Source organism: Lynx canadensis, chromosome C1 (assembly GCF_007474595.2).
Source record: "Lynx canadensis isolate LIC74 chromosome C1, mLynCan4.pri.v2, whole genome shotgun sequence".
Lineage (NCBI taxonomy): Eukaryota > Metazoa > Chordata > Mammalia > Carnivora > Felidae > Lynx > Lynx canadensis.
In genome coordinates this window covers 220,675,901-220,690,651 of record NC_044310.1, presented here as the reverse complement: position 1 = coordinate 220,690,651, position 14,751 = coordinate 220,675,901, and the positions used below count along the sequence as shown (strand labels likewise).

Sequence of the window (14,751 nt, the reverse complement as noted above, 5' to 3'; positions counted from 1 at the left end):
CAGGGATGTGGGACTTTCAGTGCCAGAACTGGAAACTCCCTATTATCAGTACCTTTTATTTTAGCCATTCTAACAGGCATGTAGACAGTACCTCGCTATGGTTTTGTTTGCATTTCCCTGATAGTTAGTGACGTAAAGCATCTGTTCACGTGCTACTGCCATTCACCCATCTTAATTAATTATGTATTTATTTATGAGATAGAATGAGCAGGGGAGGGGCAGAGAGAGAGAGAGACAGAGAGAGAGACAGAGAACCCTAAGTAGGGTCTGCGCTGTCAGTGTAGAGCCCAACTCAGGGTTCCAACCCACGAACCATGAGATCATGACCTGAGCCGAAGTCAAGAGTTGGACGCCCAACCGACTGAGCCACCCGGGTGCTCCTCACCACCCCCTTTAATGAAGTGTCTATTCAAGTCTGTTCTCAATTTTTTTTTAATTGGGTTGTTTTCTAACTGTTGAGTTTGGAGAGCTCTGTGTATATACGTTGTATAGTATGTGTATAGTATAAATACATATTTCATGTACATACATCCGTATGTATGTATGTATGTATTTGGATATGTGCTTTGCAGTTTTTTCCCCCAGCCTTGTAGCATGTCTTTTCCTTCTCTCAACAGTATCTTTCTGAAAGCAAAATTTAAAAAATTTATTGACATTCACTTTATCACTGCTTTTCTTTCTTCGCGTTAAAATACACGTAACGTAGGGGCGCATGGATGGCTCAGTCAGTTAAGCGTATGACTCTTGGTTTCAACTCAGGTCACGATCTCAGTTTCCTGAGTTCAAGCCCTGCATAGGGCTCCGTACTGACAGGGTGGAGCCTGCTTGAGATTCTCTGTCTCCCTCTGTCTCTGCTCCTCCCCCACTTGTGCTATCTCTCTCTCTCTCTCTCTCTCTCAAAAATAAACTTTAAAAAATTAAATACACATAACAAACTATACAGTGTACAATTCAGTGGGATTAACAAATTCACGATGTTGTGTAATCATCATCACTATTTCCAGGACTTTTTAAAAATCACCCCAAACAGAAACTCTGTCCCTATTAAGTAATGATTCCCTGTTCCCCTCCTCAGCCCCTGGAAACCTGTATTTTACTTTGTCTTTTGAATTGGCCTATTCTCCATGCCTTAGGTAAGTGCAATCATGCAGTATTTGCCTCTTGTGACCGGCGTATGTCCCCTGCGTAATGTGTTTGTGGTTGTTTGTTTTATTTTAAATAGGCTCCATGCTGGGTGTGGACTTGGGACTTGAACACACCACCCAACACAGAACTTGGACTTGACCTCATCAAGATTGGGATGCTTAACTGACCAGCCACCCAGGAGCCCCTGCATGATGCTTTTAAAAGTTCATGTTGTAACACGTGTCAGAACGTAATTCCCTTTCTATTTTATTGTATTTTATTTTAAATTGTGACATAACACACATAAAATTTACCATCTTAAAAGTTGTAAGTACATTAGCATTGTTGTGCACTCAATCTCCAGAACTCTTTATTTTGTGAGACAGACTCTGTGTCGATTAAACAGTAACTCCCCCCATTTCCCCTCCCCCGGACCCTGGCACCCACCGTCTACTCTGTGTAAATCTACCCCCTCTAGGGACTCCACGTATGTGGACCCATGAAGTAACTGGTCTTCTGTATCTGGCTTCTGTTACGCGGCATAATGCCCTCCAGGTTCATCCATGTTGTCGCAGCTGTCAGAATGTCCTTCTTCAGGCTGACTAGTATTCCACGGCTTTGCTACATCACATTTTGTTTCTCCATCCCACCCTCCACGGTTACTTGAGTTGCTGCACTGGGCAGTGTCTCCAACACAGGGCATCGGCGGAAGCCCTCCAAGGCGGAGGGGAGGAGGGAGGAGGGAGAGCAGAGAGCGGGGAGGTGGGTGGAAGGGACCACCAGGAGGGAGGATAGAGAGGGGAAGAGAGGAGGGGAGGGGAGAGGAAGGCCGGAGGGGGATGGACGGGACTGGGAGGGAGGACGGAGAGGGGGTGGCGGGGGTAATGGAGGAGGCAGACGGGGACGGGGTGGGCGGGAAGGGGAGCGAGTCCACGGGTGGGAGGACGCATGCCCAAGGGCCCCCCCAACCCCCGGCCGCAGGACCCCCTCCTGGCCCCGGCCCCGGCCCCGCCCCGGCCCGGCCCGCGGCCTGCTGGGAGACGTAGTGTAGAGCCGCTCAGGAAGCCCGACTCCGAGTCCCGGCGAGCCCCGCGACACCGCCCTGCCCCGTGGCTTGCCGGGACTTGTAGTCCAGAGCCGGCGGGCACCCGAGCGCGGAGCGAGCGGCGGGACTCGGTGTCCCAGAGAGCCCCGCGCCGGGCCACGACACCGCGCACCGCCCTCGCCGTCGCCGCCGCTGGGCTTTCTCCGGTCGCCGCCGCCACTGCCGCTCCTTCGCGGGCTGGAGGTCCGGGCGTTCCCCGGGCGAGAGGAGGCTGCGGGTGGGAGCCTTCGTGGGCACTGAGGAGCGGGCCGGGGGAGGCCGGGATGGAGCCCCCCGGAGGTGGGCGCGCTGCCGGGTGGGCCCGCGCCTGCGGCGGTTGGGGAGGGGGCCGGGCGGTGGGGGGTGTCGGGCAGTTACGGACCGTGGGGCGAGCGGAGGGCGCTGAGGGAACTGGGGGCGGGGCTTGGCGGTGGGGGCAGGGCGCGGGGAGGGGGGAGAGGACGCTGGAGGTGGGGTTCGGGGTGGGGTAGGGCGCTGGGGGCGGGGCTCAGCGCTGGGCGGGGGGGTGTGAGGGGCGTGAAGGGGCTCGGGGACCCGGTCCTGGGCGGCGGGGGGGAGTAGCGGTGGAGGGTCGAAGGCCAGAGCGCGGGCGGGAGAGGCTAAGAAGGGGGCCCCGCTTGGTGAGGCCATCAAGGAACGAGACGGTGGGGGCGCCTGGCCCCGGGGAGCCCCGTGTACCCCGAGCGGCACCAGCATCGAGCGCGCCTGCTGTCCTTGCAGTTGACTGAAGCGAGGGAGCCGGCTTCCAGAGCCTCGAGGCGGGATCTAGGGGCCTCGTGGGGTTGCAGCCGATGGTCTGAGGGCATCGCAGACATGGCTCACCTCAGGGGCTTCGCCAACCAGGTAAGGCTGGTTCCAGGATGGGGGGTGTGCGGCAGCGTGCCTGCCCCGCCCCCGCACGTGGGAGCGCCGACCGCCACGTCCCGGGAAGACGTTTATTTCACCCACGAGCGTGTCACCTGAACAGCGCCTGGGCTTTCAGGAGAGCCGCCCGCTGAGGACCCCGCTCCTCCGGGGACCCCGAGGAGGGGGCAGTGCAGAGGGGCTGCTGCCTCGGGGCGGCTGGTGCGGGTTTTGGGGGGCAGATGCGCGCAGACTTCTCAGAATAGAAGCGCCCCCCCCCCCCCCCCCCCGCCGCCCCGCGCAGGAGTGGAGGGTGTGGAGGGTGTGCGGAGGCTGACCTTGGGAGCAGAGCGGGGCCGGGCGGCGCCGGTGGGTTTGTCTGGGAACCTGGGTGGCTGCGTTTGCGGGGTCCCGGGGCCGGGCCGGGGGCATGCCGGGCTGTGGCAGAGGCTGGGGGTCCCCTCCCTGGGGGCGCGATGAAGCCGCCTCGGGTGACTTGGTGTGTCAGGAGAGCTGAGGGCCCCCGTGTGTTTCTGTCGGGGTTTCTTGGGAAGGCTGCTCTAGGAGCGCGTCACCTGGGCCGGAAGTGCCTGCCTGCAAGGTTCTTGTGCTTCCCCACCCGAACCACTTTGCGGCGTCACGGCCGGAGTCTGCCCGGCTCCAGGGCCGGCTGCTGGTGCTGGGACGTGGTGGCGGCAGCCAGCGTGGGGGCTTGTGGTGGGTTCCCCTCCCCGTTTTGTTGTCGCAAAACAAGGGCGATGGAGGCAGCATGAAGGAGACTTTTCCTAGGTGCTGGCGGTGTGGTCGTGTCCTCAGTGGGCTGGCTGCTGCAGGGTGATGGGATGGCCCGTTAGCCCCCCTTCGCTGGCATCTGCCCCCGGGAAGGTGTGGACGGGGAAGCCCGTGGGGCTCCCATCGAGCAGCGCGTCCTGCACCAGCTGTGGCCACAGATGGGAACCGGGCCTCGCTGGTTGATGCCGAATGGGGCTAGCAGATTCCTCTCTAGGCTTTGACATTTCTGTGTGGTAAGTCACATTACTGGTGCGCAGAGAAAACTCGGCCTCGAGCTTATTTTCAAGAGCCGCAGGGTACATTTTGCACCCAGAAGGAGCCTCCCTTGCCTTACCCCGCCCCGCCCCCCATCCTGCTGCTGGTGAGTGACAGAAGCTGCAGAGAAAGCACCGGAGAACCAAGCCGGGCGATCGTGAAGTGACTGTATCGAAGCTCACCTTGTAAGTTCCACGGCTGCAGCTCCAAGTGCACAGAAAGCCCCAAACCCATGTGTGAAGGGCTTTGACATTCATTGTCAGACTTGAGAGGCGGTTAGAAAGGTGCGGGTTAGAAAGGGAGAATTGATTTGGAAAAAAAACAAAACACTTTGGGTGACATTTACTCGTTCAGTAAACGTTTATAGAGCACTTGCCGCCAGTCTCTCTGCGCTAAGCCTTTTGCGTGTGTAGCCTCGTGGTTCCCCTCAGCCTCACCACACAGGTGCCGTCGTCACCCTGGGTTTAAAAACTCGGTGCTTAGAGATGTTAGTTGGCTAGAAAGTGGCAGATCGAGGCTTCGAATCCAAGTCTACCTGGGGTGACGCTCCCAACCGTCCTGCAATCCGATGGCAGGATGTGTCTGTCGTCACGGCTTCATTGTTTCTCCCAATGAATCAGAAATACCCTTTACCATTCTTCTTTTCCCTCTTAGAATACAGGAAGGAAAAAAGCTGTGGGAGTAGTTCCCGTGGGTCCCGGAAATCGGAGCCCTGAGCTGCCCCCGTCCCCGTGTGCGGTTGGTGCTTCGTGTCGGCCCTCGGCGTCCAGATCAGACGGGGAGAAGGGACCCCTCAGGGACGAAGCCCCCTTTGTCCTTTCAGAGGCCAGTGGCAGGGAGCCTGTCAGTGTATCATTTTCTCTTGAGACGGTTGTCACTGTGGCTCCGTGGGGCAGTCCCTGCTTGGGGCAGTAGGCTGTGCTCCCCCACAGCCTGCCCTCCCGCCCTCCCCATCTCCCCCCCCCCCCCCCCCGCTTGTTCCTGTGCTGCCACCTGTCGTGTGGTGGGTGGGGATGGCTTCGCTCCCCTCATTTCGTGAGGTGACATTAACGGCAGACACGCTGCCAGGCAGCGGCCACAGACCTGGCAGCCTCAGGGTTGGAGGACAAGGGTGTCAACCCCCAGAGCCAGTCGAGCTTTTGAGCTGTTACAGCATCGCCTGGAAAAGCAGCCCGAGGCCCCCAGACCCAGGAGCTACTTGCCTTTCCTTCTCCCGGCGGGGCTGGGAACAGGTGGGCCCTGTGACATTCTTGTAGTGTCAGGGTCGCAGCCAGGCCTGTGCACGTGGCACACTGTCTGCTGAGTTGACTGGCCTGCAGTCGGGGGGACTCAAGGAGTATGAGAGTCGGGGGTTGGGGCTCCCCGCCTTCCTTGCCAAGCCAGGAACTCTGGCTTAGGGTCCACCGTGTTCTCCCGGGCAGTGGGGGTCTGGGGGTTTCCCTTGTTGGGTTGCTGGCCCTGCGTGGAGAGGGCCGCGGTGTTCTCAGCAGGGCTGAGGGGAGCAGAGCAGGAGGACTGTTGCCAGCAATTGCCTGAGGGTGGGAAGGGGACCCGCTGATTGGTGCTGCCTGCTGTCCGTCCCACCTCCTCCAGCTCTTCTCTCAGGGCACCTTAGGAGAGGGACTCTCTTCGGCGACAGAGTTCACGAGGTCAGGGCACCAGCTGGACTGGAGTTACTGGACAGCCGTCGTGGGGTGTCCTGCAGGGCTGTGCCAGCCCTTCTGGGGCAGGGGACAGGCTGGCGGTCTGGTGGACCGCCGCCCCCGGCACCGAATAGGCGGTGACGGCTGAGTCTATGGCAAGAGCCTCTGGGAAGGTGCTGTTTGGGCCGATGCGGAAGGAGCAGGTCTGGGAGGGGCCGTGTCCCAGACCATGCCCCACCGCGGCAGCCAGGGAACAGCGAGGTCCCCCACCCGCTCGCGGAGAAGGCCCTCCGGCAGGAAGGTGTTCTCGTCCGGCCGCCAGCCGGTCGCGTGTGGGGGCCGGTCGCGTGTGGGGTCGCGTGTGAGGCGGGGGGTTGGCGGGATGGCGCAGGCGCCCTGCCGGGCCTTTCTTTCGGGTAGGGGTGGGTTCTGGCCACGTGATCCGCGCCACCCCCCTCCCGAACACAGCCGACTGGCTGCAACTCGCGGCCACATGCCTAACCTGTCCTGGTGTTCTTGACACGCGCGGCAGGAATGGAGATGCCCGGCGGTTGGGCCCGAGGGACCCGAGTGGCGCTCAGCTCTGTGTCCTGCTGAAGCCTTCAGCCTTGGCTTGGGGACTCGGTGGTAACTTGACCGTGTGCACCCGCTGTGCCTTGTCTTCTACACGCACTGGCTTGGGGACTGGGCTGCCGGTTCTGGTGAGGAAGCGAGGAGGGCCACGTTCCTGAACCAGCTGGGCCAGCGTATGGGTGGAGCCCGGCCCGGCCCGCCCCGTCTGTGGGGACCGTGCTGAAGTGCTGCTCTGCCCCTTGGTCCCAGCCAGGCCCCGCTCCATCTGCTGTCCTGTGGGGCTCCTGGCACCCGACGGCCCCTGCTGTCCCGGCTCTCCGGGCGCTCGGAATCAGGGCTGCTCGCCTGTGGGCCTGCGTGCTGCCCCCTCCCTCCCGGTCACACACCTCGGGAAGGCGGCTAATTAGCAGTTTCTGTTGACGCGTAGTCTCTGTCTGGAGCCGGTCAGGCCCGACGTGGAGCTTTGCTGGGGGTGAGCCCAAGGTGGGCTCCGTGTGTGTGCCGAGTCCATGCGTGGAGGGCTCTGCTCGGGACCGGGGCGCCCACCCACCGCAGGATGGGCCGTCCCTCGGGCCGATGAGGCACGGGAAGCCGTACTTTTCTCCCTCGTGTACCCGGCACCAAGATGCCCTGTTGCCGGTGGTGCTGGGGCTGTGGCAGCGGCCTCTGTGCCGGGAGGCGCCTCCTGGTGGATCCGAGTCTCGGGGCCTTGGAAAACCCTTTCTGCCTCTGCCTGGACAAGACGCTAGGCTCCCACCCTCCTGGCCCCCTGCGTCGCTCTGGGGCTGTGTGGACTGCTGCTGGCTCTCTGAGGACACAGTGGCTTGGCGTTCCCAAGAGAGTGCTGTTCTCGGGAGCCCGGGGGGGCCACGTGCGCAGGGGTGTTGCCTCCTTCGGGCAGCCCCCCGAAGGCTGAGCGCCATCTCAGCCCCTGACGTGTGGAAGGTCAGTGTCAGGCGTGTGAGTGTCGGCCCGCAGGCGGGCGGGCGCCCCTCTGCCGGCCGCGCCCTGGTGCTCAGACCTCTGGGCGCTCTTTTTCAGGCTTTGAATTGAAGTCCGAGGACAGGACAGTGCACTGGTTTTGCGTGGTACTTGAATATCCAGGATTAAGCATCCAAGACAGCATCAGTTTTCATCTCCCCGCTGGTGTGAGGGTGGAGCTGTCTTGAGGACTGATTTGGGGACCAGAAGGGAAGCCATTTCCGGGGGGTGTGGCTCCCAGGTGTGCAGGGAGAACCGGCTGACGCCATAGACTCTTGCTCAGGAGGACTTCGGGGGGGTCCGGGGAACCGAGCGCGCCGGTACCTCCCTCCCCCGCCCCCGAGTCTAGCTGGGGTGTGTTTGTTACAAACGAAGAGGCAGCATGGGTACGTTCTTGCGAACTAGGCCCCTGGTCCGCGAGACTGCGTCGGTGCTGTCCCCACTGTCCCTGCTATCCTATGGGATAGCCTCGCTGCCCCCAAATCCCCATTTCCTACCCACGTATCCCCTTTAAACTTGTCCTTGTGCCTCACTTGGCCCTCCCCACGTGTCCACGTGTGGGGTGTGGGCTGGTAGGGCATGACCTTCACGGTCTCTCCACCTGCTCCACAGCCTGGTCCCTTGGCTGCTGCGGGGGCCTCTGTGCTCCTTTGTGGGGAGGGTACGTTTAGGTTTCCTGAACAAAGAGGTAAAAGCAGCAAGGAGAGCGGTGCCTGGCCGGCTCAGTCAGAAGACCGTGACTCTTGATCTTGGGGTTGTGAGTTCAAGTCCCACAGTGGGTGTAGAGATTATTTAAAAAGCGTAAACTTAAAATGTGGGTGGGCTCCCTAGCTCCTCATTTTGGGGATTGCCACCTCCTCCAGCAGGGTCACCCTCAGTCTGCCTGCTCCGTGTGTCTACAGCACTCACGCGTGGACCCCGAGGAGCTCTTCACCAAGCTTGACCGTATCGGCAAGGGCTCCTTTGGGGAGGTGTACAAGGGCATCGACAACCGCACCAAGGAGGTGGTGGCCATCAAGATCATCGACCTGGAGGAGGCCGAGGATGAGATCGAGGACATCCAGCAGGAAATCACTGTGCTCAGCCAGTGTGACAGTCCCTACATCACCCGCTACTTCGGCTCCTACCTGAAGGTGCCTGTGGGGTGGGGGCTCGCTCCATGCCAGGCCTGCGCTTGGATAGATGCCCGTGACCGCCGCCCCCCACCCAGGCTGCCTCCAGAGAGGCAGAAAGTCCCTGTACCTGCTCGGGAGGCCCGGGCTGGGTCTGCCCCCACATGGGGACGGTGGGGACAGGCCGGGTCTGAAGGATGAGGGCACTCAAGAAACTACAGTCCCGAGGGCCAGGTAGGCATGTAGGACATGAATGCGACCTAGTTGGCTCTGAAGTGGCCGTGGTGTCTCACTTCCTGGCTGTGCCGTCTCCCAGGCCAGGGCAGCCCCACGGCACAGCGTCTTTGAGCCCATCCCCCGCTCTGCCCTTGGGGGCCCGCCCAGGGGGCCGCCTGGGTGCAGGTGCCCGCAGGCCGAGTGCCGGCTGGACACGTCATGCCTGCAGCCTGGTTCCCGTTGGGGTACTGGCATGGGGGACCTGGCCCCCGGCCTGAGCACTGGGTCCATCTACACACAACCACATCAGGGCTGTGACAGGAGGGGGGCTGGATAGGGGCCCCTGGGGCCTTTTTGCGGTGGGTCCCTGAGGGTCGGTCCCTGAGGGTCCCTGAGGGCCGGAGGCCTGAGTCTCCCCTGCCGGGGAGCGTGTGTGTGTCTTGGGGCCGTGGCCTTGAGCTCATGGGCGTTTCTCTGGGCCCAGGGCACGAAGCTGTGGATCATCATGGAGTATCTGGGCGGAGGCTCCGCGTTGGACCTGGTGAGGCATAGGCTGCGGCAGTGGGCGGCTTGTCGTGGGCAGGAGTGGACACAGGAGGTGGCTGTGGGGCTTGGGGCAGCAGCCCTGGACCCACTGCCTGAGGACCCCCGGCTCCTGTGGGCCTCCGGTCCTTGGCGGCTTCGGTGTGGTGCGTGCTAAGAGCCTTCTCAGCCCAGAAGTGAACTGGGGTCCATTTCCACTGGTTTCCCAGGGGTTCTGGGCTGGTGGGTGCAGGCGGGTCAGCGCCCCCAGGTACGTGGGCTCGGCAGTGGCCGGGACCCCCTTCACGCCAGCGGAGAGAACGGTAGGTGCCGTCTGGAGAGAGCCTCCCCCACTCCCACCTGACTCAGCATCTGAAGTCCACTTGTCGCCTGGTGGAGGCCGCGGCCGTGGGGCTGGGATTGGCGTGTGCCGGTGGGGGTGCCTGAGGCCCTGCCGTCCCTTCTCTGCCTGCAGCTGAAACCCGGGCCCCTGGAGGAGACGTACATCGCCACCATCCTGCGGGAGATCCTGAAGGGCCTGGACTACTTGCACTCGGAGCGCAAGATCCACCGAGACATCAAAGGTCCCCGGGGGCGCGGCCCCTGTCCCTCGTCCCCGTCCCCTCCAGACCCTAGAAGCGCCAGGGTGCGAGGTGGAGGTCGCTGCGAGGGGTGTGCGGCTGGCGGTGCTGGGGGGTCTGGGATGTGGGGACCCTTGTAGTTCGGCGCTTCTGGCCTGAACTCCCTTGGGCCGTCCGACGCCGAGCGGTGCCGTCTTGCTCTGTTCCTGAAGACGCTGCCAGTAACAGAACTTTCCGAGTATGTTGTGCCCGTACGGTGGGGACACCACCTCTGCTCCTCGGGTCGGAAGGGACCTGATTAAAGCAGACGTGTGGATTTTTGCTCGTGGTCTCCTGAGCGCCCAGTGTGTGCTCCAGCGGCCCCACCGTGGGAGCCGGCCCTGCCAAGGGCAGCCGGGGGTGTGAGGGCGAGGGCCAGAGTCACCTCTGCCTGCTTTGCCGCTCGTGAGAAAAGGGCGGCGGCTCTGTTCTTGGGGTTTGTCATATAAGGCACACTCTGGGAAGGCCTGGACCTCGTGCCCAGGCGGGCCTCTCCCGCAGCCACCCCGTGGCTGTGCACGTGGTCCTGGGTGCCTGGCCTGCCGGGTGCCGAGGAGAGCTAAGGTCCCTGAGCCAGACCTGCTGGTGTCCCCAGGTAGCCCTGTGCTTCCTCAGGCAGCTGTGTGCAGGGGGAGGGGCCCTGCGCGGCGCTGAGGGTGACCCCCTACCGTCCTGTGTCGAGCAGCCGCCAACGTGCTGCTCTCAGAGCAGGGTGACGTGAAGCTGGCCGACTTTGGTGTGGCGGGGCAGCTCACAGACACACAGATCAAGAGGAACACGTTTGTGGGCACCCCCTTCTGGATGGCACCCGAGGTCATCAAGCAGTCGGCCTACGACTTCAAGGTGGGCATGGCGGGCGGCAGGGGGGCCGCCGCGTGGCTTGGGGCCCCCCCGGCGGCAACAGTCCTGTATGGGTCTCTGTCCAGGCTGACATCTGGTCGTTGGGCATCACGGCCATCGAGCTGGCCAAGGGCGAGCCTCCGAACTCTGACCTCCACCCCATGCGTGTCTTGTTCCTGATTCCCAAGAATAGCCCGCCCACCCTGGAGGGCCACCACAGCAAGCCTTTCAAGGAGTTTGTGGAAGCCTGCCTCAACAAAGACCCCCGATTCGTAAGGCCTGTTTCACCCTGGCCGCTGGGGCCCTGGCTCTGTGGGGTGGGCCGGGAGGAGGCCTGAGCGGCTGAAGGCGGTAGGGGCGGCTCTGGGACGGGGCCCCAGAGAACGGCCCCGTGGGAGGGGACGGGGCCTGAGGCCCCTTCCTTGCGCCCAGCCTCGCCCAGCCCCGAGCGCCTCCTGATCCAGAGCGGGCCCTGGCCAGGGGCTGAGGTCTGGGGGAGCTCGTGGCGGGTGTTTACCTGGTGTGGAGGGGATGTGTTCCACCCCAGCCTGCTGGTGGCCTCGTCCCTCTGGTCCCCGGGGGGAGCCGTGAGCCCCGGGAACGTAAAGGCAGAGCTCAGCCTTCCTTGGCGTCCGCCGACCTGTGCCCTTCCTTCGGCAGCGGCCCACTGCCAAGGAGCTGCTGAAGCACAAGTTCATCACCCGCTACACCAAGAAGACTTCCTTCCTCACTGAGCTCATTGACCGCTACAAGCGCTGGAAGTCGGAGGGGCACGGCGAGGAGTCCAGCTCCGAGGACTCCGACATGTAAGGGCCCTTCCGGGGGTCACGCCCCCTGATGGCCGTGGGCCTTGTGCCGTGGTGGGGGTGGGGGTGGGGGGTCAGTGGGCCCCTAGGGCCCCGGGGCGGGCCTACTCGACATTCAGGGCCATGAGGTTGCCTCCAAAATCAATGGGGAGACTAAGGGCAGGTGTGGGCCTTGGGACCCCCAAATCCCAGCCCCCATGCTCCTCACGACCCTTCTCACCTTCCACCGTAGTGACGGAGACACTGAGGATGGAGAGCAGGGCCCCCTCTGGACGTTCCCCCCCACCATCCGGCCGAGCCCCCACAGCAAGGTGCACAAGGGCACAGCCCTGCACGGCTCCCAGAAGGTCTGACCTGGCTGGGGGGGTGGGGGGCAGGCACCCAGGCCTGGACACCTCACGGGCTGCACCTTTTAAGGAGGTCAGAAAGCTGGGAGGGGGGCGGGGCACGCCTGACCCTGGGGCACACTCGCTCTCATCACCCTGCCGGGGCTTTGACTTGGCAGTCTGCGGAGCCCGCCAAGAGGCAGCCGAGGTCCCAGTGCCTGTCCACGCTGGTCCGGCCTGTCTTTGGAGAGGTAAGGGCCAGGTCAGGGGGTCCCCTGGGGCAGGAGGCTATCATGCTTCCCTGCACACGCTGTCCCCACGTTGTGACTTTCAGGTTTATCAGGAGGTGTGCTGGCCAGCCCCCCCCCCCCCCCCCACCGTGTGGGGCTTCTGGGCCCCTTGAAGCCCATTGTGGTTGGACCTGGACCTGGGGGCCAGGCTTTCTGAGCAAAGCAGAAGCGGCCGGGAGAAAGTACTTTAATGTGACCTCCCCGAGTTCTCCCCCTGCTGTGGTGGTTTGGGGTCTCAGGATGGCTTTGATCGAAAACTCCTGTGACTTTTATTTTGAACTGCAAACGCATGGGATGGTCATCTGTTGAGACAGAGCCTGGGAGGTTCAGTTCTCAGTGCTGGATGTCAGGCCCAGGGCAGGGAGGCCTCAAGGGTCATGCGACCCTGCATGTCACCTACCAGTGGGGGGTCGATAGCACCCCAGGGACCCCCACACCCTGGACTTGGGGCTGGCAATAGGTCAGGGGCCCAGTTCCCACCGCAGGCCCAGAGAGGGAGGAACGGGGTGCTGAGAGCCTTCCTGAGGCAAGCGGGCCCTTGGGTATCCGCTGGGGGGCAATGGGTAGAGGCGGGAGAGCTCCCACCTGGAGGGGCCTGATATGCAGGGGAGGAGGTTGGGGAGGAGCAGGTGGCAAGAGCGGTACTGTCGGGCCATGGACCAGGAGCTTGGGCTCAGCTGGGACACGTCCCCACACTGGGGAGGGAGGCAGCCAGTGTCACAGGAGGGCCGGGGCTGTAGCGCCCTGGGCCGCTTGGAACGTGTAGAGTGGAGGGGTGGGACCCTGGGCTGCTGGAGCCCCTGCACCGTGTGTGATGGCGTGTGTGTGGGGAGGTTGGGGGGGGAAGCATAGCCTCATCCAGGTGGTCGGGGCCCCCCTGTGGGGCCCGATTCTGTGGGCGGGGCCTGAGGTGGAGGCCGCTGGACGGGGTGTGCTAGGAGGCACCCTTGTAGTTTCTGTGAGGGGTGTGGCAGGGGACCCGGGTGACCTGCTTCTAATCCCCAGGGCGGTGATGCCTCCATCTGGTTCTCACAGCCCCCGGTGGTGGTGGGGCCCAGGGTCAGGATGCCTTGATCTGGCTGTGCTGCGCACTGGGGGGGGTTTCTGGGCTGTTCTCTCAAGTTTGCGGGGCCTGAGGCACGGGGTTTCTGTGACCCTTGGGAGGAAGCCACGTGGTTAGCCCGGCCCACTGTAGCGTGACGGTGACAGGCCAGTAGAGACCCCTCTCGAGAACGGAGCTGGGAGATTCCCTCAGGCGTGGGGGTGGGGCAGCATCTGTCTTTGTGGGAGCCCCGGGTTTGGCCCAAGCAGCAATCCCAGGAACCCCGGGGGACCCGGCCCACCCTAGCTCTGCGGTGGACCGACGGCTGGGTCCCGCGAACGCAGGTCACAGCGAGGGGCCGGGAAGCCTCCCGTGGGAGCTTCCTCGTGGGAGCGTCAGAGCCGAGGGCCCCGGGGTCGGCAGTTCCGCTCAGGCTCCCGGTGGTCTCTCCACAGCTCAAGGAGAAGCACAGGCAGAGTGGCGGAGGCGTGGGGGCGCTGGAGGAGCTCGAGAACGCCTTCAGCCTGGCCGAGGAGTCCTGCCCTGGCATCTCGGACAAGCTGATGGCGCACCTGGTGGAACGGGTGCAGAGGTGAGGCCCGGGGCGCCGGCCTTGTCTGCGTCGGCTTCTCTTTTTCTCTCCTCTGGAGCCTCGGGGCCTGCGAGGAGAGGCTGCAGCCCTCGCGGCCCCCGGCGGGCTGTGCTCAGAGGCTCGGGTCAGAAGGCGGGCCGCCCCCTCCCTCGGCATCCCGGAGCCCCCACCCTGTCCAGGGCCGCGCCCCTCCTGGCCGGGAGTGACCGCGTCTCCCCCGCTCCGCAGGTTTTCCCACAACAGAAACCACCTGACGTCATCCCGCTGAAGGCGCTGCTGCTTGAGAAGTGGGGAGAAGGGTCTTTGTGTGGAGCCCCCTGTGCTGTCGTGGCCACGTGGGCCTCACTGCCGGGTCACCGCCCCCCACCCGCGCAGAGGGTCCCTCTTCCACGTCCCCTCCTGGCAGCGGAGCACCGACAGGCGACCACGTGGCACGAGGAGCAGAGACTGTCGGGGCAGCCCTGCCTCCTCCCCTGCCTGGGGCCCACCGAGGCCGCGCCGGGCCCAGGTTTGCTTCGTGTCGCATTACCGTGTCTCCCAAGGACTCGTTTCGGCCAGGACTGTTTTTTTTTTTTTTTTTTTTTTAAAGAAAATGAACTTCCTGCTTCCCTAAATGTTCTGAGGTTAAGGTGTTAGTTTTCATAGAACATCGAGAGGCTCGGGCCACTTTCAATAAAAACCTGAATCGGACAGATGCTGGTGGTGGGCGGGGGCCCCGGTTCTGGCTTCTGAGTCCTTATCATGGCACAGGGTGACCCTGTGGCCCGCTGGCAGGAGAGCAGGGGAGAAACTCTTTATCTTGGACCGCACGCACGTTTGCATGGACAGACCAACAGAGCCCGTGTCCATTTACTTTGATTTGTGAGGAAACCCGGGGGAACCGAGAAACTCTAGGCCCTTGCCCTCCCGGGGCCAGGTGGGAACTTTGGTGTCCTCTCCTCCAGAGGTCTGTGGGGCGGGCTCCAGAGTGGCTTCTGCTGGACTTGCGTGGACACGTGTCACCTGGCGTGCAGCTGTGGGGCCCACCCTGGTTCCTGTTCCCGGCCGGTCCTCGGCGGGGTGCTGCTC

At 63.0% G+C, this 14,751-nt stretch overlaps 2 protein-coding genes across 12 annotated transcripts in view; one reads left to right on the top strand and one right to left on the bottom strand.

The window, feature by feature from the left end:
* The first annotated feature begins 2,342 nt into the window (after positions 1–2,342).
* STK25 (serine/threonine kinase 25) lies at positions 2,343–14,373 on the top strand. Of its 7 annotated transcripts, none has more exons than XM_030327909.1 (12): positions 2,343–2,413; positions 2,951–3,073; positions 8,181–8,450; positions 9,130–9,186; positions 9,643–9,751; positions 10,473–10,630; positions 10,714–10,899; positions 11,288–11,433; positions 11,666–11,780; positions 11,939–12,010; positions 13,547–13,683; positions 13,912–14,373. In XM_030327909.1, exons 2-12 carry the CDS (start codon positions 3,044–3,046, stop codon positions 13,949–13,951), a joined length of 1,320 nt encoding a protein of 439 aa, XP_030183769.1. In that variant the 5' UTR covers positions 2,343–2,413; positions 2,951–3,043; the 3' UTR covers positions 13,952–14,373. The 7 variants fall into 7 exon arrangements, with proteins under 7 accessions (XP_030183769.1, XP_030183768.1, XP_030183767.1 ...); XM_030327908.1 differs by having other exon boundaries at positions 2,354–2,447; XM_030327907.1 differs by having other exon boundaries at positions 2,380–2,509.
* Positions 14,247–14,751, bottom strand: part of FARP2 (FERM, ARH/RhoGEF and pleckstrin domain protein 2) — a 115,521-nt gene continuing 115,016 nt past the window's right edge. For all 5 annotated transcript variants that reach the window (XM_030327895.2, XM_032594567.1, XM_030327892.1 and 2 more), the window contains one exon: positions 14,247–14,750. The gene's annotated coding sequence lies outside the window, so the exon portion shown is untranslated. The remainder of the gene's footprint in view (position 14,751) is intronic.

What these genes read in the sequence shown, in the direction of transcription:
- STK25 (XM_030327906.1), top strand. Translation starts at nt 8,130, where the DNA reads ATGTGGGTGGGCTCCCTAGCTCCTCATTTTGGGGATTGCCACCTCCTC. An exon ending in ACTTCGGCTCCTACCTGAAG is followed by an intron (nt 8,451 to 9,129) that starts GTGCCTGTGGGG and finishes CTCTGGGCCCAG; the next exon opens with GGCACGAAGCTGTGGATCAT. An exon ending in GAGGCTCCGCGTTGGACCTG is followed by an intron (nt 9,187 to 9,642) that starts GTGAGGCATAGG and finishes CTCTGCCTGCAG; the next exon opens with CTGAAACCCGGGCCCCTGGA.